The 24072-nt window shown below is 28.9% G+C and overlaps 2 protein-coding genes across 6 annotated transcripts; one reads left to right on the forward strand and one right to left on the reverse strand.

Annotated features, from left to right (window-relative positions):
- Positions 1–3376: 3376 nt before the first annotated feature.
- Positions 3377–10052, forward strand: LOC123291932 (inhibitor of growth protein 5). Of its 5 annotated transcripts, none has more exons than XM_044872394.1 (6): positions 3377–3433; positions 5577–5767; positions 6236–6389; positions 7636–7812; positions 9223–9365; positions 9672–10052. In XM_044872394.1, the coding sequence occupies exons 1-6, from the start codon at positions 3388–3390 to the stop codon at positions 9771–9773; spliced, it is 813 nt and encodes a 270-aa protein (XP_044728329.1). In that variant the 5' UTR covers positions 3377–3387; the 3' UTR covers positions 9774–10052. The 5 variants fall into 5 exon arrangements, with proteins under 5 accessions (XP_044728329.1, XP_044728331.1, XP_044728334.1 ...); XM_044872396.1 differs by having other exon boundaries at positions 7636–7806; XM_044872399.1 differs by lacking the exon at positions 3377–3433 and adding an exon at positions 5359–5486 and having other exon boundaries at positions 7636–7818; positions 9226–9365.
- A 1632-nt stretch (positions 10053–11684) lies between these two features.
- On the reverse strand, positions 11685–18178 carry LOC123293188 (45 kDa calcium-binding protein-like). The gene is made up of 4 exons (XM_044873922.1): positions 18088–18178; positions 14021–14277; positions 12975–13181; positions 11685–12905 (listed from the first exon to the last, which is right to left on the reverse strand). Exons 3-4 carry the CDS (start codon positions 13171–13173, stop codon positions 12616–12618), a joined length of 489 nt encoding a protein of 162 aa, XP_044729857.1. The 5' UTR covers positions 13174–13181; positions 14021–14277; positions 18088–18178; the 3' UTR covers positions 11685–12615.
- Positions 18179–24072: the final 5894 nt, after the last annotated feature.

Here is a 24072-nt window from a genome sequence, read left to right on the forward strand (position 1 = left end):
AAAATTAAAAAACATGCAACTCCTCTATTCTAAACGAAATATCGATAAAATTAGAAGTAAGGACAGGAATATATTTATTGAATATTTTTAAAAATGTATAGGGGAAGGTGGGTCAAAATGGAAGACGGGGACCAATAAAATAAACGCAATATTCGTATATTAATTCAAAAACATATTCCTTTGATCGTTTTATTATTGTTGAGTTAAGCTAAAAATATTGATTTTTGAAAATAATTTGGAGGATTCCTTACTTTTATTTTTTCTTTTTTATTAAAAATAGAAAGTGAAGGTATTCCGGTTTCCAAAGTGAAAAGTATTCGTGTCTTGTTTCATATCAAAAGTGTTTTGATATGAATGGGGCACAGTAAAACATACATTTTGAACTGATCACGAAATTTTAATTGAAGCGGGAATATTGTTGAGTGAGGCAAATATTTTTTTATTAATCAGTGCTTGCAAAAAAAAAACCTTTTTTTTTGTTTCACTGTTCCCCATCTTCCCTTATATTTATGTTTTGATTGCCTACTAAAGTTTTCCGCAAACACTTCGGTTTAAACTCGAATAAATTAAAATTTATATATAAAAATTAAATAAAGAAGGCAAATTATAGCGTATTTTATGAACTGACCCCTAAGTGAATTTTTCTAAAATATTTTACTCAATCAAAGTAGCAGCAGAATTTTTAAGGCTACTTTTTTACAGCTGAATAACTTATGCAGTAAAATCTCAATAAAGTAGAAATCTCTATGAATAAATAAATTTTATATTTCTTTCTTCATAAGGCCTGAAATTTCCTGCACTGAAAATACTCAAGACCGATAATTCGATCATAGAATATAATTTCTTCTATAAATATCTTACAAACGCCCACCAAGCACATTGAGTTATTAAGTTAATTAAATCTTCTGATCATAAAAACTTAAGCTCTATAAGTCAAGCTTTTTATAATTTCGATAGAACTGTAACTTATCGTGATTTTACTGTGTCAGAAATTGCCATTTTATTCAATGACCGTAACAATGAATCTGGATATATTATTTTTTTTTTTTTTTACATAGCAACTTGTAAGACTTAACTGTAATTGTTATTGCATATGCTGTGGAAAAAAAATATTAAAAAAATTTTGATTAACGAATCACGGAGAATTTTGTTAAACAAAAGTAAGTCTGATACTAATTTTTAAATAGTTTAAAATTTATAGTCGAAATTGGAAATATTTATTGTATAAATGTATGTAAATTTTGTTTTTAAATAAAAATTTCGTATTATTTTTGTTTTTTTTTTTTTCTCTGTAAATAATTGAATATGTTTAATATTTGGTCAGATAATTTTGGCTAGCTTAATCCAACTTAGAAAAAAATGTTTTACGTGTGAAGATTGTGATCAAGCATTTGCGCCAAAATTTCAATTACTTCTTAATTAATTTCATTGACGAACTCAAACGAGAGAAGAATTTTATTCATCTGAAATTTGTAATAAAAAAAAAGGGGTGTCGTGGGACACCCGGTAGGAACTATGTTCCTTTCATTTGAAATTGTGTATAATTGAATAATAAGCACAATGAGGGAATGGTAATAAAATTTTATTTAATAATTTTTTTCAAACTTTTGAAAATATATTATAGCTTTTATCCCCGACTTCACTCGCGTTTTGTCCTTAATTAACTGGTAAAAATAATAAAGAAGTAAATAAAATAATATGATAATTTTTTTTATTGCTTAATAATTAATATATATATATAAAGTTTAATAAATGAATTCCTCTTTAGAATAGCCCAAAACAGAATATTATTCTAGAATGTACTGTATCCTATATTATATGTTCTTCCGTCCGATGCAGATATATAAAGATTTTAGGCATTGGACTCACTCGAACAGGCTACATATAGTAGGCCATGGGAAAAGCATTGCTTTTTCAAATGTACCCCTGCTACTTGCAATGTTTGCCCCTGCTCTTTTTTAATGGTAACTGAAAAACTGAACTTGATTTAAAATTGAACTTGTTTGAATTGAAAGGGTATTTCAGTGCGGATAATTGGAATTCAAGGTTTGACAACACTTTCCTCTTTTCCAATACCTGTTAAAATATTGTCCCCAAGTATATTCTGCCCAATTGTGTGATCAACCCCTTCTTCGATTGTTTTACATAGGTAAAAGTATATGTGTCAAAAATCGGTTTTCAATATTTTTTAAATGTAAATGTTTAATATCCTTGATTGAACAGATGTCCATAAACAAATGCTTGAATATGGTTTTTTTCCTGATGAACTTTATCAAATGTGTTTTGTTCACTGCACACACATAAACCTAAATTTATTAGCTGTCTTCATGGCAGTATACACTATTTTTATACAATCATGTAAAAAAAGTTGCCTATATAAAAATTAATACTTATTCTTGAAATGTAAAACGGAACGAATCAAGTTTTTTCATAAACGCATTTTTAAAGGACCTCGAAAGTCGATAACTACTACGAAAAAGTAAAAATATAGTTTAAAATTTAATGATATTCGTTCAACAAAAATTTATAATATTAATTTTAAAAGATATGTTATCTTACTTTGTATTATTTGTATTTATTATAGTACACGAACTTTGCATTTTTGAACTATTTATATCCAAAACTAGTAATGAATAAATATGCGTAACTAGTTTTGAATGTAAATAGTACAAAAATGTCAAAATTCGTGTACTATACCTATGTGCGTCTTGGAACCTTGCCTACTTGATTGACACTACAGATGTTATTACCTGTACAGCTTCGTAAGATCTTCGTTCCTAACGGGGGTTCCACGACCACAATATTTTTTTGTTATAAACTTCCTTTAATTCTTTATATCTTGCCGATAGGTACTAATTTAGGTGATGAAGAGCAATTCTTTAAAGCAAAAATATGCAGAGGTAACGCACGGCGTTGAAAACTCTAGCAGGATATCCAACGCTATCCAACTCCTCTAAAGCTAATGTAGATCAAATAACCTAGTAGGCAACCTTACCAACAATCAATGGGCATTGTTTTAAAAAGAAAAAAGACTTACGTCGTTTCTAAACCGCCCGATTACAATTAACAAATAGTCCCCACTATATAATTGTTTTGAATATATCATTTATATAGCATATATAAAAATACATTTTATTTAAGTATTACGGAACTCTCTCATGGTGGGGTATTAAAATGGAAATAACAGATCTTACTTTACAATCTGCACGTACTTCCAATCTAAATAATATATGCGATTAATTCCAATGTGCACTATTGTGACAATAATGAAATATATTTATAAACATTAATCGTGATTTTTAATTATTTAAGTTTGTTTTGTTTTTGTTTTTTCTTATTAAATACAATCATCTTAGAAAAAAACTTTAATAAAACAGAATATTTATCATGCAAAATAAAATGTATACATATTTTAATGAACAATTACAAAAGAGTGAGCAATTATTATTATTATTTTAATTCAATTAGTTTATTTAATTTATTTTCAAAATTTTATTACCAAATTCAATAATTAATAATTACAAAATGACAAATTTGAAACAAGTATTGTTCTTTTTACTGCGTAAAATAATATTTTTGGTTTTATAGTAATTCTGACCCAGATTAATAAGGAAACAACCATATTATTGTTTTATGTACATTTCTTCAATCATTTCTTTTGAAAGAAAGTTTTTTGAATATTTATTTATAAATGTTTAATTTGAAATCGTAAGTTTACATTGCATTTATTGAAGTACTTGAATAAAAACAGAAGTATTTACCAATTTTATAAACAATAATTAATATCGTATTATCAATTCATAAAAAAATATTTGTATTACATTTGAAACTTTCTGAAATATTTCAATGAAATATTTCTTTGTTCAATGAGATGCGTTTTGATGATAGATTGCTAGCTTAAAGCTACCAAGCCGTTTATTAAATCTGAGTGCATTCATCTCAGTAATTAAAAAACTAAAAGCACATTAAATAAAATAGCGATTACTAAGCGTTGAACTAGCATTTTGTAGTCTGGAAAATATTTGGTACAACTATACTACAATTAAATGGCGAAGTTGTTTTTCAAAAGCATTAGTTTCGAGATTATCGTATTCAAAAGTACAGCTTGTTAATACAGACTACAGAGTTAATTGTTAAAATAGCCTGTATAGACGAGATAAGTTTTAAAAAAAAAAAACAAAAAAATTTATGTCAAATAAAATAGTAACATTTAGGCCTCCATTTCGAAATTTCGAAAAAAATTTCTAATTGCTCCCCTTCATTTTATCCGATAGATTTGGTATGAAATTGTAATCAATAGACTTATTAATTGAAGCTATCTTTCAACCTTCCATCTTGAATAGTTTTGGAGAAAATGAAAAGTTATGTTTTAGCCTAATTTTCACCCTCACGGTTAACAAAGATATTTACGAAAAAATGTTACAAACAAAAGTTTTTTATTTTTATTTTAAACTTTTGCTCTGCCTCTTACGGTTTACAAAATGCGTCCTGCAAACTCGAGACACTGTTGACCTATGCTGTTCATTTACGAACTCAAACTGACTATTTGCATCCTTAGCATGCTATAAAAATTTCAGATTGATATTGCTTTTCGTTTTTGAGTTATCGTGATGATGGACGGACAGGTGGGTAGATATACGGAGATGGGCTAATTAGGTGATTTTATGAACACCTATATACTAATATTGTTCCTATAATCAATATTTCTAAGCCATAATAACTTGGATCTAAAATTATTATACCTTGATATATATATTTCACATATATAGGGTATTAAACTTTCTTAAAATAAAAATAGATTATGAAGAATGAATTATACATATACCACCTTTCTTGCGTAGTAAAAAAGGTATGATTTTAAAAACAGAAAAAAAACTTTTACCTAAAATCTAGCAATGTTTTGTTTTCAAAATACGAAAATTTTAAGAGATTTTCTTAATACATCTGTTTGTAAAAGATGTGGTGCACTTGGACATACTGAATTATAAAGTTCCTAATAAATGTATAGGAACTTAAAATTAGAAGTTTGCTATAACTTCTGTATGTTCTAGGGAGGAAATATCACTTATTAAATACTAAATAAAAAAAAGCCAGAGCTATTTAGAGACGTTTTATGTCTGGTTGTTTTTCTTTTTAGACATATCTAAGTGTCAAAATCATTTGTTGGTATATAATCATAGAGATAGCTTCAATCTTCAATGTATATTATTTATTATGGCGCCATTATTGCGATCTAATATTGTATATACACATCTATGAAAAATATATGTCGTAGTAATGTTTCGTCATTCATGTCATTCATGCGAATGCGCAGGAGCGCGTCTGTTTGTAGATATACAAGAAGTCTATTTATTTGTTATTGTGTAAAAAGTTTTAACTATTTATTATTAAAAAAAATCAATATTTAAAATTAATGTAAATAAATAATTTATAATTAAAATACAATAAAATGACTACCGCCTTGTATTTAGAACATTACTTAGACAGTACGTGCTAATTTTCATTCACAAAATTGTTTTGTTTATGATTATATACGAATAAAAATAACCTAAAAGTTTTTTTCTTTTTTGTTTAAGGTTTGGATCATTTACCAATTGAATTACAAAGAAACTTTAAATTGATGCGGGATTTAGATTATAGAGCACAAGAAGTTATGCGAAAAATTGATTCATTATCAGATGAATATTTACGTACACTAAAAACACTTTCAGCAGATGTGAAAAAGGAGAAATTATTAAATATACAAAGTTTATTTAATAAGGCAAAAGTATGAGATTTAGCTTTATTTTTTTTTTAAATTTCCGTTTCTATCATCTCAAATAGTTAAGGTAGAACGTTCGTAACAACAAATACAATGATGCTTCAGAGTCTGAGGAATGTAAATCTACCTTAGAATGAGCCCTCTTGTACTTGAAGATTGTCTAATACAGAAGAGCTTGGCAAAGTTAAAGATAGTCAGGAAAGGTTATTTATCGGAGCTTATAGCCGCAATATATTCATATATTTCATCAAAAAACACTTGACACGCCGAACGTTAATTCATGGTGGCGTAACGGCAAGAGTACGAGTCTTGCTCCCTAATTAGTGTAGTAATTTTAAATTAAGGAATCAAAAAATTTATGAAAAGTTATTGAAAACGATTTATCAAATTTTCTGGATCTACTTCCGTGTTAATTTCTTGTGTGTACACTTATAAATAGTTTTTCGAAGCTAAGCCTTTTTCTTTGTTTTGAAGGAGTATGGTGATGATAAAGTCCAATTAGCAATACAAACATATGAATTAGTTGATAAACATATACGACGATTAGATTCGGATTTAGCACGATTTGAATCTGAAATTCAAGATAAAGCACTAAATAGTAGAAATCAAGAGGAGAGTAATGCAAAGAGTAAGTTAATTGTGCATTTCAGGTTTATAAGACAGACAGTTTGTATTCATAACCATTTACGGGCTTGAAAATCTAGTTTTTTTCTTTAAATTTCTTGGTGACCACTACAAGGTATTCTTCTATGTACTTCAAAATGTTGATTTTCTTAATAAAAAGCCACAAAAAAAATCTATTTCGGCAAAATAAACGCGCTTTCTTTATATCCATTTTGATGACGTAATATTGGTAAAAATAACAGTCGTGTATGTAATTATTATATGTATAAATAAAGTTGATGGTAACATAAACTACAATTACTATGAAAGCCATCAATAAATTTGTAATTAATGCATATTATTTTTGTCTAAATGATGTCACATCATGGTGTCTTGTGTTTTAAGTCACGTGATATACAGATTAAAAATTACGAATATTAATTTTAATATAATAAAACAATCATGTGCTTTTATGACTCAAAATCAAAATTTTTAATTATATATTTCTACATAAATTTTAATTTTTATCAAATTTCATAATTTATTTTTCACTTCCGAAAGTACCCTATTGTCAAGCGATTTTAAAGAAATACGAATAGGGTATTATCGTTAGTCAAAAATAAATTATGAAATTTGAAAAAAGTTAAAATTTATGTAAAAATATCCTTCAATATTCTGATTTCGAATCATAAAAGCACATTTTACTTTTAAAAATTAAAAATCGTAATTTTTAAACTGTAACTCACGTAATCTAAATGTGGGCAAGTCTAGCTGTGATGTCATATCGGTATGAGCCATAGACCATCAATTAGTTCAGTGTAGGCAGCTGGGTGTAATTTATACATAGATAATAAGTATTTATATTTATTGGATGCCCGCGTTTTTGACAGTTTAAAAAAGGTTTAAAATTTAATTTAAGTTTTTGACAAGAAAGCGTGTGTATTTTTCCGAAATAAATTTTTTGTGGCTTTTTATTAGCAAAATCAACATTTTGAAGTACTTTTTCAAAAATAGTAGAATATCCTATTGTGCAACGTAGCCATAACAAATTTTTAAGAGTTGATAAAAAAATTATGTCGTTTATGAATACGGACTGTTATAAATGTATCAATTATATTATTTTTAAAATTACTTGCTAATATTATCCTTCCTAAGATTGAATTCCTTTAATTTTCCTTCATCCACATGCATGCATATGTTTAATTGGCAAGCTAAAAAACAAAAATGGAATATGAAAAGAACCAAATCACAATTTATATCAAAATTTATAGAAGGAAGAAAGAAAACAAAAGATAACAAAGGTGAAAAGAAGAAACGTTCTGGTAATTCAAGTGAAGACGATTCTGGTGGTGCGGTACGAAATGTGAAAAAGAAACAAAAGAAGGGCAGTGGTACAACGGGAACTGCAAGTGGTACAAATACAACGGTTGTCGGCAATCCAGGTGAGGGTTCGTGTCTCATTCATGATCATCTCATTTATAATTCATTGCTTTATAGATTTTATCAGCATAATAATATTCATCATTATTACTACATCTCATATTGATTTTTTAAAAATCATTTTCTTTTATTTTAAAATAATATTTATTTTAAAATAGCATCGGTTTAATGGTATAATTTAACATTTAACATTTTTGTATTTATTTATTGCTTTGACTTTTATTTTTGAATAATCAAGAGTTAAGGTAATCTGTACACTTTTTTTTTGTGTATAGTGGGAAAAATACTCATATATCATCAGGGGTGGACTAGATGTTATACCTTTTATGTCGGATTCGAAAAACGTCATACCGACTAAAAACCTCCTCTGCAATCTGCAAGTGCGGGGACGACTGGGCACGAATCTCTTTCTAAGATTTTATCTTGCGCGCTGAGATTAAGCTGCGATTTCCAACCCGTTTTCTTCACGTTTGAGCATGTTCCTATAGTCCCTTCGGTATTGGCTCAGCGTCGTCTGTTTGGTACTGGCAGTATTTGCACATGGGGGTGTGGTGGAGACCACACCCCCATGAAGCTACGCTTGAAGCAAACAAATTTATGAAGCTACGCGTTGAATTGGCCATGGACAGTCAACATTTGTGTCAGGAAAAAGTCTGTCTCCGCTTGATTCCGGGTGATCCAAACTTTGATGTTCGGGCAAGGGCGGCAGTTTTGTCCATCTGTCCTTGTCACTCGTGGTCCACCTTTCTTTCTACTTTTCCACCGTTTTCGCCCAGTTTTGCCTTGGCTTCCTTTGTGTTGTTGCCGCTAGTTTTAAGGTCATAGAGTTTTGACCTCTCGAATGCTAGTACAGCTGCTTCGGAGACCTTTTTAATTGAAAAAAAAATGCAAAAATCAAAGTATATTGTCCGATACTCCACAAGGTAGGTAATCCGCCGTCTGACATTTATAGAAATTTTCGTAAAGGCTAGAGTTAGAGAGCCTGTAAGATCCAGCTGTATAACAAATACAGAAGTTCGTTTAATAGTAAACGTGGCTCTTGAATCTAGCTAGATCAACTCTAGCTACAGTGTATACGTACCTTAAGCTCATATTGTGTAACTACGTTGTACAGGAAGCAGGAACCCTTAATTAATATTATATGATTTTACGAAATACTTCACACCAAAGTGATAGAAATAGGACAATGCTTTTCCATATGTTTCAAAAATTTCATGTGATTTATTTCTTCGAAATGTATTTACCGTAACTCTTGGTTATTTCAACAAATCTGACGTTTACTAGAAGATGGAAATAATATTTTTAATTGCATGACTTTCTTCATATCATTCATCTGAGATATGATTTTTTTTTTTATAATTTTAAAAAAAGCAAATCATTTGAAAATATTTTCTAATTTTTATTTTGTGGTAATTTAGAAGTGGCAGCTGTTTTACCTGGATTGGCAGGTATTGCACATCCTAGTGATGTATTAGATATGCCAGTTGATCCCAACGAGCCAACATACTGTTTATGCCATCAAGTATCATATGGTGAAATGATTGGTTGTGATAATCCAGATGTAAGTATTGTTTTTAAATTATTATACAAATATTGATAAAGGATTTAGGAAAAAATAGGGCTAAAGGGCTAAATACTTCAGAACTCGACCAACTTCTCGATAATCGACAAACCCAATCTCATCAACTCGTAATTACAACAATACTCCTGGTCTATAAAATTTTCAGTCTATTTTTTCCGATTACCACCGATAATATCAGCAGTAAAGGTCCAAGTGTCCTTGGAATCGTTCAGCTAAGCGTTCGGGCAAAAGCTAATTTAAAATATTCACAAATTCTTTGAAAACATTTTTTAACTTGTTTTTCAGTGTCCTATTGAATGGTTCCATTTCGCTTGTGTTGGTCTTACAACAAAACCAAAAGGAAAATGGTACTGCCCGAAATGTACGGCCGATCGAAAGAAGAAATAAAATAAATAAAAGTTATTTTGTTTGTATTTGGAAATTTACTGATAATTTACTGAAATTTTTCCTTTGCAAAACTTGTTCAAATTTTATGAATGATTATATAAGAACAGTTTTTTAATGGAGAATAACCGTTTTAGATTGTAAATATTTATTTAAAATTATATTTTAAAAAAAGTGGAACAAATATTTTTAAATTTTCAAAATATTCGTGATTATCATTATATCTCATTATATCGATGCACATAAATTTTAAAGAATAGAAATAATTGTTAAGCATTTGCAACCGGTAACTACTAACCGAAATTTTGTGCCTTTTTACATAATTTCTGTTATTATCTACCGGCTTATTTATTATAATATTTTAAATATGTGTTTCCCTTCTATTCGAAAGAAATTTTAATTCAAATACGTGATTTTTCGACCTTACACGCCATTTTTATTTTTTTTGTTACTTTTGGTTGTATAATTTTTATTTTTGTGTCATTCACAATTGTAAAATAAGCGTTTTAAAGAAAAATAAAATATTTAAGATGTTGATAATATTTGTTTTAATTCATTTTTACATAGAATTTGAAAGTTTTTGTTTTGGTCCAATAAAATGAGTATATAAACTACCATCAAAACGGAAGCCTGCATTTTTATACCATGCAGATATGTAATATGCAAGGTATACTAAGTTTAGTCCCAAGTTTGTAACGCTTAAAAATATTGATGCTACGAAAAAAATTTTGGTATGGGTGCTCATAGAATCACCTAATTAGTCCATTTCCGGTTGTCTGTCCGTCTGTCTGCCAACACGATAATTCAAAAACGAAAAGAGATGAAATTGATCAAGATGAAATTTTTACAGCGTACTCAGGACGTAAAAATTGAGGTCAAGTTCGTAAATGAGCAACATAGGTCAATTGGGTCTTGACGAAATTATTTTTCGAGATGCAAGCACATGTCAATTTAAAAAAAACATCCTGTATTGTATACACATAAAATTAAGGGGTCAAAATGATTACCTCGATGTACTCTTCGTTTAACCTTTATTTCTAGAATATTCGTTACTTGATGACAACATATTATGTAATTTTATTGATTTTGAATACCTTTTTTAATCTTAATTGATAGTAGAAGAAAAATAAGGTTTGCATAAAAAAAAAAAACAAATTTTTAATTACTAACAATTTAGTTTATTTTTATTAAAAAACAATAAAAAAATTAATATAAAACACAATTAACTGTACTTATTATGCAATTATCACAAAAAGAGAATCATCCTATTATAAATATCTAACATCAAAATTAACAAACAAAAAAAATTACTTTTTATTCCATACCAAAAGGAAACTTTAATTAAAGGTATCTTTCTTTCTATAATTTATAGAATTTCATTTACGGTTTTTTTTAATTGTAGATCAATGATTTTGTCTTTTATATATGTTGTAGATGTAAGTTATCCAGAAGTATGGCTTTCTCTTGTAAATATTATTAAGCAATGCCAATTACCTCATAAGTCTAATTAGAAAATTTTAGAAACCTTCTATCTGGAAGAATATCTTTTTAATGTAAATTTATGATTTCTCATAGTTTAATATTAAAGGCAACGCTTAAATCATGCTTTATAAAGATCATATTAAAAATTACCATAATTTAGTATAAGAACGATAAGAAAATAATTTTATAACAAGATTTAAGTATTTTTGAAAGATTTATCATTTTTGTGTTTTTCTAAAAAGAGCAACTATTGCTTTGAAAATTGAATTTTTGATTTGTATCCTAAAATGTGATATTTAAAAAAATGTGGTTTTAAAAAACCAAATAATTTTACTTAATTGCAAACCATGGCATTTTTGCTTATTTCTACTATTTTAATAATTCTATGATCTTATTTCAAAGATGCTAATTACAAAATTTTGTATTGTTTTCTATCTGCAGTGTGGAAAATAAAATATTTTTTTGTAAATGTTGGATTTTCCAACGGCAATCATAACCGTTTTGATAACATATATCTGACCCCTGTTCTTCCAATCGCTTACCTGACCGCAGTATGTGTGTGTACACAACTACTATAATCAATCCTCAAATGATTTTTTTTGGCCTGGCTCTCCCATTACAAGGAGAATATACAGAGCAAATTTAGTCCGTCCACAAAAATAAATCTTCAAGAAAGCATTGTCCAAAGAGAAGTTTTATGGTTTCAATGGGATACTAATTGTGGGAATTTCCTGAGGATTATGCCCCGTTGCTAACTATCAAATTTATTCTTTGGGTAGGATAGATAGTAATTTATTAACTATTTTAAAGAATTTGTTTCTTTTTGGGCATAGAAACTGCCATAGGTTTGCTATTCTGCTGTTCATGGCGTTATAATATTCTCTTGTATGTTTTTTATTCCCTCATGCCAAGGATAATTTTTAAAATTTTAGTAAGATAAAAAATGTGAAGTATATTTTTTTATAGTGCAGTTGGTGTTTTTTTTTATGCACATAACGATATTTGATAAATCCAGTGTCAACACTAGCTTGTATATTTTCTGTTCGGCAATAAATGAAAATTTTTAATTTAAAAAAAAGCACTTACACAGTGGCGCAAATAAGGATAAAAGATGTTTATTAACTCGACTTTAAACGATTTCATAAAGAACTGATATGTATTCAGTTAATTTTTAAATATCAAAAAATAAATAAACATAAGAAATTGGCAGAATTTCCTTAGCCAAAAACGCTACTTCCGGTAATTATTGCCAAGCAGCCAATCTCATACGGCTCCATTTTTGCGTCTTTTAAAAATAAATAATTGGTGTTTCTTCTATTTAACCTTAGAAGTGAGTCAAAATAATTTGTGTAAAACCACAAAACTAAAATTCATCATGAAAACTTCGTCCAGTATCAACCATTTTTGATGCCATAAATAAATCGGGACGTGCTAACACTTCACTTAAATTTAATGCATCATTATGATCAATATCAGCCAATGATATTAATGTTTGGGCTTCTAATTCACTACGTCTGGGGTTTTGTGGTGCCACATAACGTAATAATTCTCTACGATCCGCCTTACCATCTTTGTTTAAATCAATTGAATTTTGAAATTCTTTACGACGTTCAAGTTCGCTTTGGTGGAATAGTAGTAATGGTGATGTACCATCTGTAAATCGGTTATTTAAATTGTTTTTTATCGTTGATTTTTTATTTGTGTTGATTAATTTTTTATTACCATTGATATTTGTTGTTGAAAATTCATCTTCTGTTAAAAATTCATCACCATCCCGATCAAATTTCTCATATAATTCATCAACTAACGCTAATTGATTTGATGCACTTGATTCCGGATGGGTAAATGTTAAAAATTCATCTAGTGTTAAACTATCTGGATCAAAGCGTGCTGCTTCACGCCAATATGCTTTATCCCTCATTATTTGTTCTACAAAAATGTTTATCATTTTAGAAATAATTGTAAAAAATTATATATTGAGTACCCTCTGAGTTTCTGATTATCGTTAAAATTGTAAGTTGGTAGTTCTTTCCTTAATTACTAAAAATGATTAAATCTGTACACACTGGTAGCACGTGACGATTTTTACTATTAACGATGTGGGTGGTGTCGGTTACTTCGTTGTTATCATAGCGACGACAGTGTGATCTCATAATTGGAGATGACACATAAATAACATAATTGGTGACGAGTCAGCTATGACAGATCCACCGGACTAATCAGACCAGAAATGGGAGGCCCAAAGAAGAGGAGAAGTAAGTAATAACTGTAAGTAACATCATGTAGTCTGTAGCGATGAACTATTAAGTTTTCCGGCCTTTGTTGGGGCGACTATGAGCTATTAAGTTTGAAAGCCTTACTCGGTAGAGGTTTTGGATTGCTTTTTCTCTACGGGGAGGCCATTATGAGTTTAACAGACAAACAGATCAATAGAATGGAGGGAAAAAATCCGCAAATTTAGCTAAACCGTTGATATTCAAGACGTTGCTTTAGCATTTTGTTCGTTATTGTGGTTGGGTTAGAATTATAATATTAATTTGGTCAGATTTGACCAGAAATATGGAAGAATTGTTTTTCGATAACTCATAGAGCTATAATCGTATGTAACCCCTAAAAACGCGACAAATATCATTGGAAAATCCCTGTATTCACTAAATTTGATCCTGTTTATAAAAATGCGTTTGAAGACTGGAAAAAATGTTGGTATAAGTGTATAATGTGTGAAATATGGGCCTTCTTCGAAGGCTAAAAAATAAAATTTTTATTACCTTTTAACGATCTTTGTAAGCCAACATGTTTTTTTTCATCATGATTTTTTACATAATGATTACTAAGACCTTTTTGTTTTAAAAAGTATGCATGATATTCTTCCCAAGTGACAACACCATTTCGTGGATTTACGTCAACAATTGTAAAGAGACCATAATTATTATGTATTGCTTTTGCAATATGTTGTTTAATTTTAAAATTTATCCATTTTGCTAATTCATTTGTATCTAATTGTCCATCGCCATTTGTATCCGCTCTAAAAAAAAAAAAAAAAAAAACAAAAATATTATTGTAAGAACTTTGGTGCTTCTAATTCGAAACCGAATTTAGGGCCAGTTTAAACATTTTTTAAATGTAGTGTATTCTGTGTGTGCATAGTAGGTGGAGGGTACAATAAACCATTCGTTTTATTTAAAATATGACTATTTTTCAATTGTTTACATGCTATTGGTTCAGTAAATGTCAAATAAAAATTAGAACTATGCTCCTTATTGCACGTTATCGTTCTGATTTGCTTGCTGATTGGGAGGTAAAATCAATAAAAAGTACAACAACATAAAAAATACACCAAAAATCGAAATCGACCATTTTCACTTAGGTGACCAAGGAAACTAATACTTTTTTAAACGATTCAGCTTGGCATAAATTTTGAGAATATGCAAAAATATTTTTATAATTTGTCAATTTGTATTTTTATCAAAATTTTATGTTTTTTCATTAAAAAAATGTGGAAATGAGTAAGCTATCGGTGGAAGTGAGTTGTCAGAAGTTAAAGATAATAGAGATAATTTAAAGTTAGTACAAAGAAATTTTATGTTATGTCATAATAAATATCATGATCAAACCAAATGCGGGTACGCAGATATTAGTTTGACTACTAAATCAGAACTACGTCTTTTTTAAACTAATATTACAATTAATTCATACAGTGAAAAGTAAAAGTTGCTATAAATTAAATTCTTGAAAGAATAAAAGAAGTATTTGACTTTTAAAATGAATACATTAAATTTCCAGAAAAATATTTTGTAAATTAAAAAAATAGGCGCTACATTTATAATATACGAAGATACGATCGGAATATAGTTCTTACCGGGTGTCCCACGATAGCTCTCGTTCTGTTTATTGAATTATATTAACAATTAATTAAACTTGTTGGAATAGAAATTGTAAATATAAAAGACAATATTAATTTGCATTAATACTATTTTTAAAATGTTTAAATTATCATAATAACTTATAGAAAATAGTATTAAATTTCAATGTAAAATCAAATATACAATCCATAGACTAGTATGCCCATCCATAAAATTATATTAATAAAGTAGTGTCTCATTATCATGGAAACTCGTGAAATAAAACTCTTGCATGATGCGAAAATTTTACATTGACACTAGACCCAATGGCAAGAACATATATATGAACTACATGAAGCCTCCTATGCCGAGCTATAAGCGCCCGTGGTTGAATTAAAGGTGCCCTATCTAAGTGATTGAAAACAATTGAAATTGTTCAATTGATTGAAAACAAAAGACAGCCTGATGCGCAGTACAAAGTACGCAACGACTAGATAGGCGCCTTTTTTCCTACTACCCTCTCCACACTAGTTTTTGTCTAATGATTTATTAAAGATAAATGTTTGAGAGGATGTTTTTCAAGGTCGTGTCCTGAATTGTAAGGGTATTTTCATATATGACATTAGTGAATTTAAGTTTTGAAGACAGAGGTTGTTGTTAAGGTTGCCGTCGTAACCTTCTATGTTTTAAATATAATAAGTTCTCGATATCTTCTAGTATAAAATAAGTACTTTATGCTCTATATCTAAGAAAAGTTCTGTGTGCCAAATTTTTAAATATTCGCCGTTACACTGCTTTTCAAAATTAATAGGGCATGGACTTTGTCATTTGGGTGTTCATTCATTGGAACTGGTTTTATGTACACGGCTGTAATTACATAAATCTACATACAGGGAAAGTTAAAGAGTGTCATACATTACTTTCAATTTCTTTGTTTTATCAAATGTCTCTTTGTGGAATTTACTTACTGGTAAGCAAGGTTAGGCATACCTTGACTGCTGCCCTTAGGAAAAATAGAAAAAATTCCGCTTTTTTTCAAGTTACTTATTAAGTAAACATATTATTATCATTTTATACTAAAGATTAGAAACTATGAGTACATTATTTTATACTACAGATTAGAAACTATTAACAAAATTATTTGGTGTAAATTTTGGCCCGGCAATCGAGGCTGTGGGTTCGTTCCCTACTTAGATCCGGTAAAATCCGTCATTAAGTATGAATAATTTTCTCATGGAAAATTTTTCCAGGATCCTGTTTAAAAAATGTACCAGATAAGAAATTGTTTAAACTGATTAATATTGACCGAATCACTACGATAAAAATTTTATTTTATAAATGTGGTCAAAATTAACTAAAAATATTCTTAGACAGTTTTCTCCAGTTTTCGAGTAAAAAATGCGTACAATTGGCCTATTTGCATTTTGAGTGCTTGATTGTTAATTGTTACCAATCGATTCGAATAAAGTCAAATTTTTTCAACCTTTTCTGTTAATTTGATTTTTTTCGAGTCCATTGGTGAAAATCTCATCTTTCTAGCATGTATAGAACAGAAAACCGTAATTTTTAGATGGTTTTTCGCGCGCTCTCTTAACAATTAACAATCAAGCACTTAAAATTCAACTAGGCTAAAATTTTTGCGGAATATTGTTGAGTAAGCTTTACACTACAAATAAAAATTTTACACATATTAAAATTCTAATTTTTTCATACACTTTTTGAGGGATGAAAATCGTAAAAATCGCGTTTTTTCAAATTTTACAAATTTGTTATTCGAAAACTGGAGAGCTTAGAGAAAAATGTCTAAGAACATTTTTTGTTAAATTTGACCCCAATCTTCTTATAAATATATAGGAGACTTTCTATAGATATAGTCACTCATCACGATATCTCTGGAACTATAAGACCTAGAGACTTGAAATTTGGCAGGAATATTCCTTTTGCCAAGTAGAGGTCAGCTAAGAACGGATTTTACGAAATTCCACCCACAAGGGGGGTTGCGGGGGTGTTCATGAATAAAAAATTCATATTTTTCAATTATGGCTTTTAATAGTTCAAAACTTGGTCAGAATGTTTTAAATTACATTTAGAAATTTTTTTAACCTTCGGAGGATAGAAAGGTGTAGCGAGAAAGTGGGAAGGAAATATCGAATATTTACAAATATACCTAAGTGGGGTATCAAATAAAAGAGCATGACGTATACATTACAAAACTGTTATCCAACGCAAGGAAATGTGGAGGGAGGGGTGCAAGTGGGGATGTTGCCCAGCAAAGCGGGTAGTTCCCAGCTAGTTGTATGATAAAGCGATTCTGTCAATCTTATATATTATTACTTTAGCAAGTTTTTTCTGCCCTACCCTTATCTTCGTCATTCCTTCATCAAATTCCACTATTCACCCCTTATTTTCAAGCTTATTATGTTTAGGTTTGACGTTATTATGTCTAGGTCTAAAAATGTACCGCTTAGGAAAAACACGCAAAGAAATAATTTGAACAAAAAAAAAACATTAATTTAAATAATTTATTAGGCAAACATGTTAATTTTTATAGAGTTTCTCCTAATACTCTAGGCACTAATACTATTAAGCAGTAACTAAGGGAGCGGAATTTCTCACGGCTCTTTATCCGAGTCTGCATTGCTCATAGAGGAGGAAGCGAGACGAGTATATGACTCTTCTACCTATCTCAGTTTCTCTAATAGTAATGAAATAGGTAGAAAAAAAATGTTGCTCTCTGTTGTTGCCCACGGGTCGAGCTAGTATTATTTATTTGTTTAAAAGAAATTAGTTTGAACAATACCCTACCGGGTTACTCATCAGCAACTCGCAATTTCACGTTCAGGTTATTTCTTAAACGAGATCTTGCAAAAATTTACCTTGCGAAAGTTATTCATGCTCAATGATGGATTTTATCGGGTCTAACTCAGTTTTTTCCATATCAAGATGCCAACAATTAAAAAAATATAAGTATAGAAAAAATGTTAAAATAATACCTTTTAAATGCATCCTCTAAAATAACATTAACATCCTTATTTTTATCATAATCAGTTCGTATATCTTGTGGTATTTCATTTGAATAAATTTGTTTTGAATTTAAACTTGGATTTAAATTATGCTTTTTTAATTTATAATCTTGTATTGTTTGTTCAATTGTTTGACCAAGATTCTGTTGTATATTATCATCGGATTTTAATGGTAATGCTAAACTCCATATAATTACAAAAAAACATACATAACATATTAACGAAACTGTTGTTGACCATCGATGAAATAAAAATGTTATACAATAATTATTATTTGTATTTTTATTCATTCTTTTGTTTTATTTGTTAAAACTACACTATTTTAAATTTTAACATTTTTAACAATATTCTTTTGTTTTTAAAACAAAACACTATACATTTATTTTAACATTTTTAACAATAAAAAACAAAACACTGTAAATTTATTTTAATTTTTTAAATATATCATTTTGAATAATTATTATGAAACGGTTTTAAATAAATAATTTTTATATTTTAGTTGATCTTTTCTGCAGTAGAGTTGTCGTATTATAGATTTTTGTCGTATATTTGTGTTTGATTGTAACATTTTGTATTGTATAGTGGTGATATCACATTTTTGCTAGTTTTCATTTTATATAAAATTCACATATGGTATTTCATTGTTGACCTACATTCTACCTTATATGACTATAAATAATGCTAACCATAGATAATATACATATACATCGGTTGTTGGGTATTGTGTGTCCATTTTTAAGGTTTTAGTTGTTTGTTAGTTGGTTTCCAAATGTTCTCTGCGTGATTTCAGACACCAATTAACTTTCCAGCTAAAAATTAAGGGAAATCTAAAGCTCGCTACAACAATATACTATCAAATATTTTCTGGAAAATTTCAACTTTATAAAACAAGGAATTCCATAGGTTTTGGTTTTTTGGTGCAAAATTATTACTCGCTCAAGTTACTTGCTGATAATGTAGATTTATATTGGTGAAATATATCTTAAAAATTAAAATCGGTCCGGTAGTAGTTATTGAGTTTATCCATTACAAACAAAAAATGAAATGTTTCCTATTCATAATTTTAATGTAGATATTAAAGAATAATTATAATAAATAAGAACTCGTATTTCGGCTATATTAAATACTAGCTGTGAACTACCCGCTTCGCTGGGCAACTTCAATTTTAAATACAAAGATTATTGTGCTATAACCTTCACTTCATATGCCGTCACCTTTTATTTTAGTGTGGAAGCCAAATAGGGCAAAAGCGCTAGCTGTAGCCTGCCACGCTTCACAGTGGGGCATTATGGTTGCGTAGAAATTGATGAGAAATATCTAATACCCCCCATAAAAGTGTTCACAACTTTTAAACGACTGCACTGACTTTCATGAAAATATTCTATCGATCATCCCCACTCCATATCCCCTTGCACCGGGGTTACAGTTTTGGAATGTACACGCCATGCTCTTTTATTTGATACGCCACTTGGGTATATTTGAAAATATTCGATTGTTCATCCCACTTCACGCCTCACCTTTTTACCCACCGAAGGTTAAAAATAGATAAAAACAATCCTTGAAGCTGGTTGTATATCATGTCAAAATTTGAGCTTCATCGATACAGATCTTTTTTTAGTTTTTGAAGCACAACCATTTCAACTGCTATTTCAATCCATTACAGCAATTTTTCGCATTAAAAATTAACTTATGTCTTTCCTCAGGGCTTAGGCTATCTCTGTACTAAATTTCATTTTAAATCGGTTTAGTAGTTTAGGTGTGATTGCGTAACATACATACAGGCAGACAGACAGACAGACAGAGCTACTATCGCATATATAATATAAGTAAGGATTAAATAAGTAAATATTATCCTGATTTTTGGTTCTTATCAGTGAATATGTTATTCGTCACTAATTTGGTAAAAATAATTTGGCATTGGGCAAAATGTGAAATTCAATTTTAACGAATTCATAGTCAGAGCAGAATTACTGAAGAATATACATTTTTTCGGAAGTAGTAAGTAAATCTCAGAATTATGAATACACTTTTTTATCGCAATGATAAAAATTGGACACATTGTACCTGTACAAAAATGTATATAAAATCAATACAAAAGTTATTCCTTCGATTTGGTTATTATTAAACATTTGAAAATGTATGTATAAAAAGGTAAAATTGTCAAGTAAAATTGCGATAAACACGAAACTGGTAGTATATACTATATACGTATAATATCGTCGATTTCTTTCATAAATGGTGTTCTAATTTCTGATTGGTGTAGCGATTTGGGTATTCCTTAATTACACCTTTATGTTTTTTTTATATTTTTTAATTTAAATTTTTCGTGTTTTTATTATATTTCATTAAGAAGTATTTTTATTTATTTCACTTTATTGTGAAAGTAATGGAGAAAGTGCCGAAATTACGTTTCACTTTTTCAGTTATTCATGGTATGATTGACATATCCATATTTCGATATAAAAGCGTTAATTAAAAAACGCCATTATTATTATTTTTATATATATGCTTCATTTCAAGAGAAAAATATTGTTGTTTTTTCATAGACATATTCTTTTTTTTGTTGTCAAACAGTAAGTTCATATCAAACATTGTTGAAATGGTTCACATATTTGAATAGGTTATGCAACAGTTGTAATTTTACGTGTTGAAAGTTGCCTATAAAATAAAATAAAATCATTTTATTGAACTCATAGATAAAATAATAGTAACAATATCTTTGATTGAACTGTTTTTGATATCAAAGCTGAAGGTTTTGTTATTAATTTTATTATTACCTTTTCCCAAAATCTGCAGCTTTGCGTTTCAAACTAAAAACTGATTAATTCGAAACTAAAAACAAAAAAATTCTATTTGTTTGTCGGACGCTGTATGTAGGCAATTCTCTAAAAATAGTTCCAAGGAAATGAGTTTTTGATGTAAAACATCTATAGCCCCACGTAAAACCGATTTCTGACGTGGAGACGCGTCGTCACGCTATATGATGGTATATATATACAGTCTATATGCAGTAGTGTGTAGACAGTAGTAGTAGCTATATGATGGTATATATATACAGTCTATATGCAGTAGTGTGTAGACAGGCAGTAGTGTGTATACAATAGATGCTGTATTTATTAGATATCTTGATAATGTTGTGTCCAATACTTTTGTAACATACTTCAGTTACCATCGACCAATTGTCACAGTAATACCGTCCTGAGAGGCAACATCGAATATAACTACTACCGAAGTCACTGATTAAACGAATTAAGTAGTCACGATTTGAAATAAATTCGTAAATTTTTGTATTTAATGAAAATAAATAGTCATCGTTATCTGGAAATAAAATCGTAATATTTTATTTTATCATTATGACATATTTAGTTCCTATCACAATCTGTTCTTTTCTGCATATTACTTTTACAAAATATTGTCGATGTTTCACATCTGCCAGGCGTCCCGTGACGGCTCACATTTTTTTTAAATGAAAAGTAGGTAATAAACGAGGTCCTAATTAATGACTGTCTAATTCTATTCTCGTTTTGGGAGTGGCTTTGAAACTGAAAGCGCTAAAAGTAAAGTTCTATTTTAAAAGGAACCCATTTCTTGAAGACTTCCATATGAGAAGAATTTATCCAAGTTCGATTGTATGAGTTATTTTTAAAGACTTTGAAAAAATAAATATTAAATATGAGTGTATTATAGACTGGGAGACAGAAAGGATGCTTTGTTAAATGATTAATTCATGAGGATGAAACTTCGTGAGTGGCTTCCTTTTGGCTTCCTGCGTTTTAAAATGAGCATGATAACGTGATATTTAAGCTATCGGTCTGGAAAAACACAGCAGGGAATTTGTCAGACACTATGACTACTTGATAACATTAATAATTATTAAAGCCAATTATTTTTTTATTGTTAAAAACTTCCGCGCACACGCCCTTTGTAATAATAATAACAATAATAATAATGGGGTTTGACCTCCGTTTCTCAGACCATGTCTATAACAGAGGCCACCCACATCATTACGTATAATCTTTATCTATTTGTTAAACTACATCTGAATATAGAATTCATTTTGTGATGTGGGTGGAGTTGGTTACTTCGTTCTTATCCAAGCGACAGTGTGATAAATTTACCGTCCCATTACTTTTTTTGTTCATACTGCCGCTGCCTGGATCCTGGGAGGTTGCCGATTCTCACTGCCATTACTGGGATATAGTCAAAGCAAGTCAAGACGCGTTAGCAAGTTCAGCTACTAGCCGGATCTCCCTTTGTATCATCGAACCTCTAGGCACGTTCCTAATTTGCCTTAAGGATAATTTGCCTCTGTGGTTTCTTTACAAAATTGAATATTTTTAAATATCTGAAAAAATTGAAAAGAGGAATTCTTTAATAAATTGAACGTAATTTAAGAACTTTTATTATGTATTTACAATAATTAATTAACAATAAAATTATAATAAAAATTAAGTGATTTAAAAAAATATATATATATAATACTGGTTAAAATGTGCTTGTTTTGTCTTTTTCTAACATATTAAATATATGGCAAATTTGTTCTTTTGTTCATGTTAATTTTGTATCACAGGTATTTACACACATTTTTATTTTTGTAAAATTTCAAACAAGGATACAGGTTTAGCATAAACATTGAAAAATAATAAAAATATTTTTAGAAATTGGTCCATATAACATTTATTTTATCGTGCATAACATTTGTTACAAAAAATTTTTTTATGCACATATTTTACCTATTTGCTATTAAAGTTGCCTATATGAAGCATAGAATGCAATCAATTGTTGGTATTCTACTTTTAAATGATGGAATAATAAAATTTTAAATTTTAATTTACTCAATTTCTAAAAACATTTTTTTTTTGTTTTTGTGCAAATTTAAAAAGTGCTACTAAACAAAAATTAAAATTTACTTTAAAAATTTTGTTAACTATCTACATTAATTTGCATCCAATTAAGCGTGATTTTTAAACAATTTTAATTAATTTTAATGTTGTTAATTATTTGAGTATTTCTAATAAAAAAAAAACATATTTACAAATTGTTAACATTTTTTACCCTTGAAAAATTGTTTTCAAGGTGTAAATATTTAACTATATCAACAGTGGCGTATCGGAGAACCTAGGTAAACGAAGACCCTAAATAGGGATCTACCTAGAAAATTTTTGCCTAAAATCGAAAGTATCAAAAATCGTCAGAAATATTCAGAATAATGACAATATGCTTTATGATGCTTTTTATCTGAGCGTTTTACATCTGAGGGTCTATCAGATACGCCACTGATTGTCACATAATGTAGAATAAAACTACCATCGCAATTAGTGCTACATTTGAGATGAAAAAACTTTAAATTTTTTTGTGTAGGTATGTTTTGAAACTAATTATCTGAGAAAAAATTTTGAAAATATTTAAAAAGGTTAATCCTGGAATAAAGTTAAAGTAATTGCTGGGAACTGTGTTAAATGGAGAAGTTTTGTTGTAAATCTTCATCAAAAGCAACTAATTTGGAGCTTCGACCATCCATTTAACTGACTTCAAAATAATTTTTAAACCTACTGTCTGTCTCTCAAATCTAGCAATAATTTTCGAGTAATTATTTGTGTTTTAATGACATTTTACCATTTACAAAAACTATTTCAGTCTTGTACTTTAAATTATATGGAAAAATTTTTTAGATTTTCTTTTAGGAATATTTTGTACTTTTTATGAAATCTCAATTATTTATAGAAATTTTAACAAATATCAAACATTTTCAGTCATTTTTAAACTATAGTGCGTCGTTAAACAGACGCTTCACCATTTAAAACTAGATGGATAAATTTACTTTAAAATGATTGAAAATTACGTTATTAATATTTCAATGTGGTAATTGTTTCACCTAATCCCTAATTTTATCCATTCAGGGCTTCTATCCCATTTTTTGTGACGATTATGTGCGGAAAAATACACTACTCTACT

Source organism: Chrysoperla carnea, chromosome 2 (assembly GCF_905475395.1).
Source record: "Chrysoperla carnea chromosome 2, inChrCarn1.1, whole genome shotgun sequence".
Classification (NCBI taxonomy): domain Eukaryota; kingdom Metazoa; phylum Arthropoda; class Insecta; order Neuroptera; family Chrysopidae; genus Chrysoperla; species Chrysoperla carnea.

What these genes read in the sequence shown, in the direction of transcription:
- LOC123291932 (XM_044872394.1), top strand. Translation starts at nt 3,388, where the DNA reads ATGCAAAATAAAATGTATACATATTTTAATGAACAATTACAAAAGA. An exon ending in TGTCGGCAATCCAGGTGAGG is followed by an intron (nt 7,813 to 9,222) that starts GTTCGTGTCTCA and finishes GTGGTAATTTAG; the next exon opens with AAGTGGCAGCTGTTTTACCT. An exon ending in TTGGTTGTGATAATCCAGAT is followed by an intron (nt 9,366 to 9,671) that starts GTAAGTATTGTT and finishes CTTGTTTTTCAG; the next exon opens with TGTCCTATTGAATGGTTCCA.
- LOC123293188 (XM_044873922.1), bottom strand. Translation starts at nt 13,173, where the DNA reads ATGAGGGATAAAGCATATTGGCGTGAAGCAGCACGCTTTGATCCAGAT. An exon ending in TTCAACAACAAATATCAATG is followed by an intron (nt 12,906 to 12,974) that starts GTAATAAAAAAT and finishes ACCGATTTACAG; the next exon opens with ATGGTACATCACCATTACTA.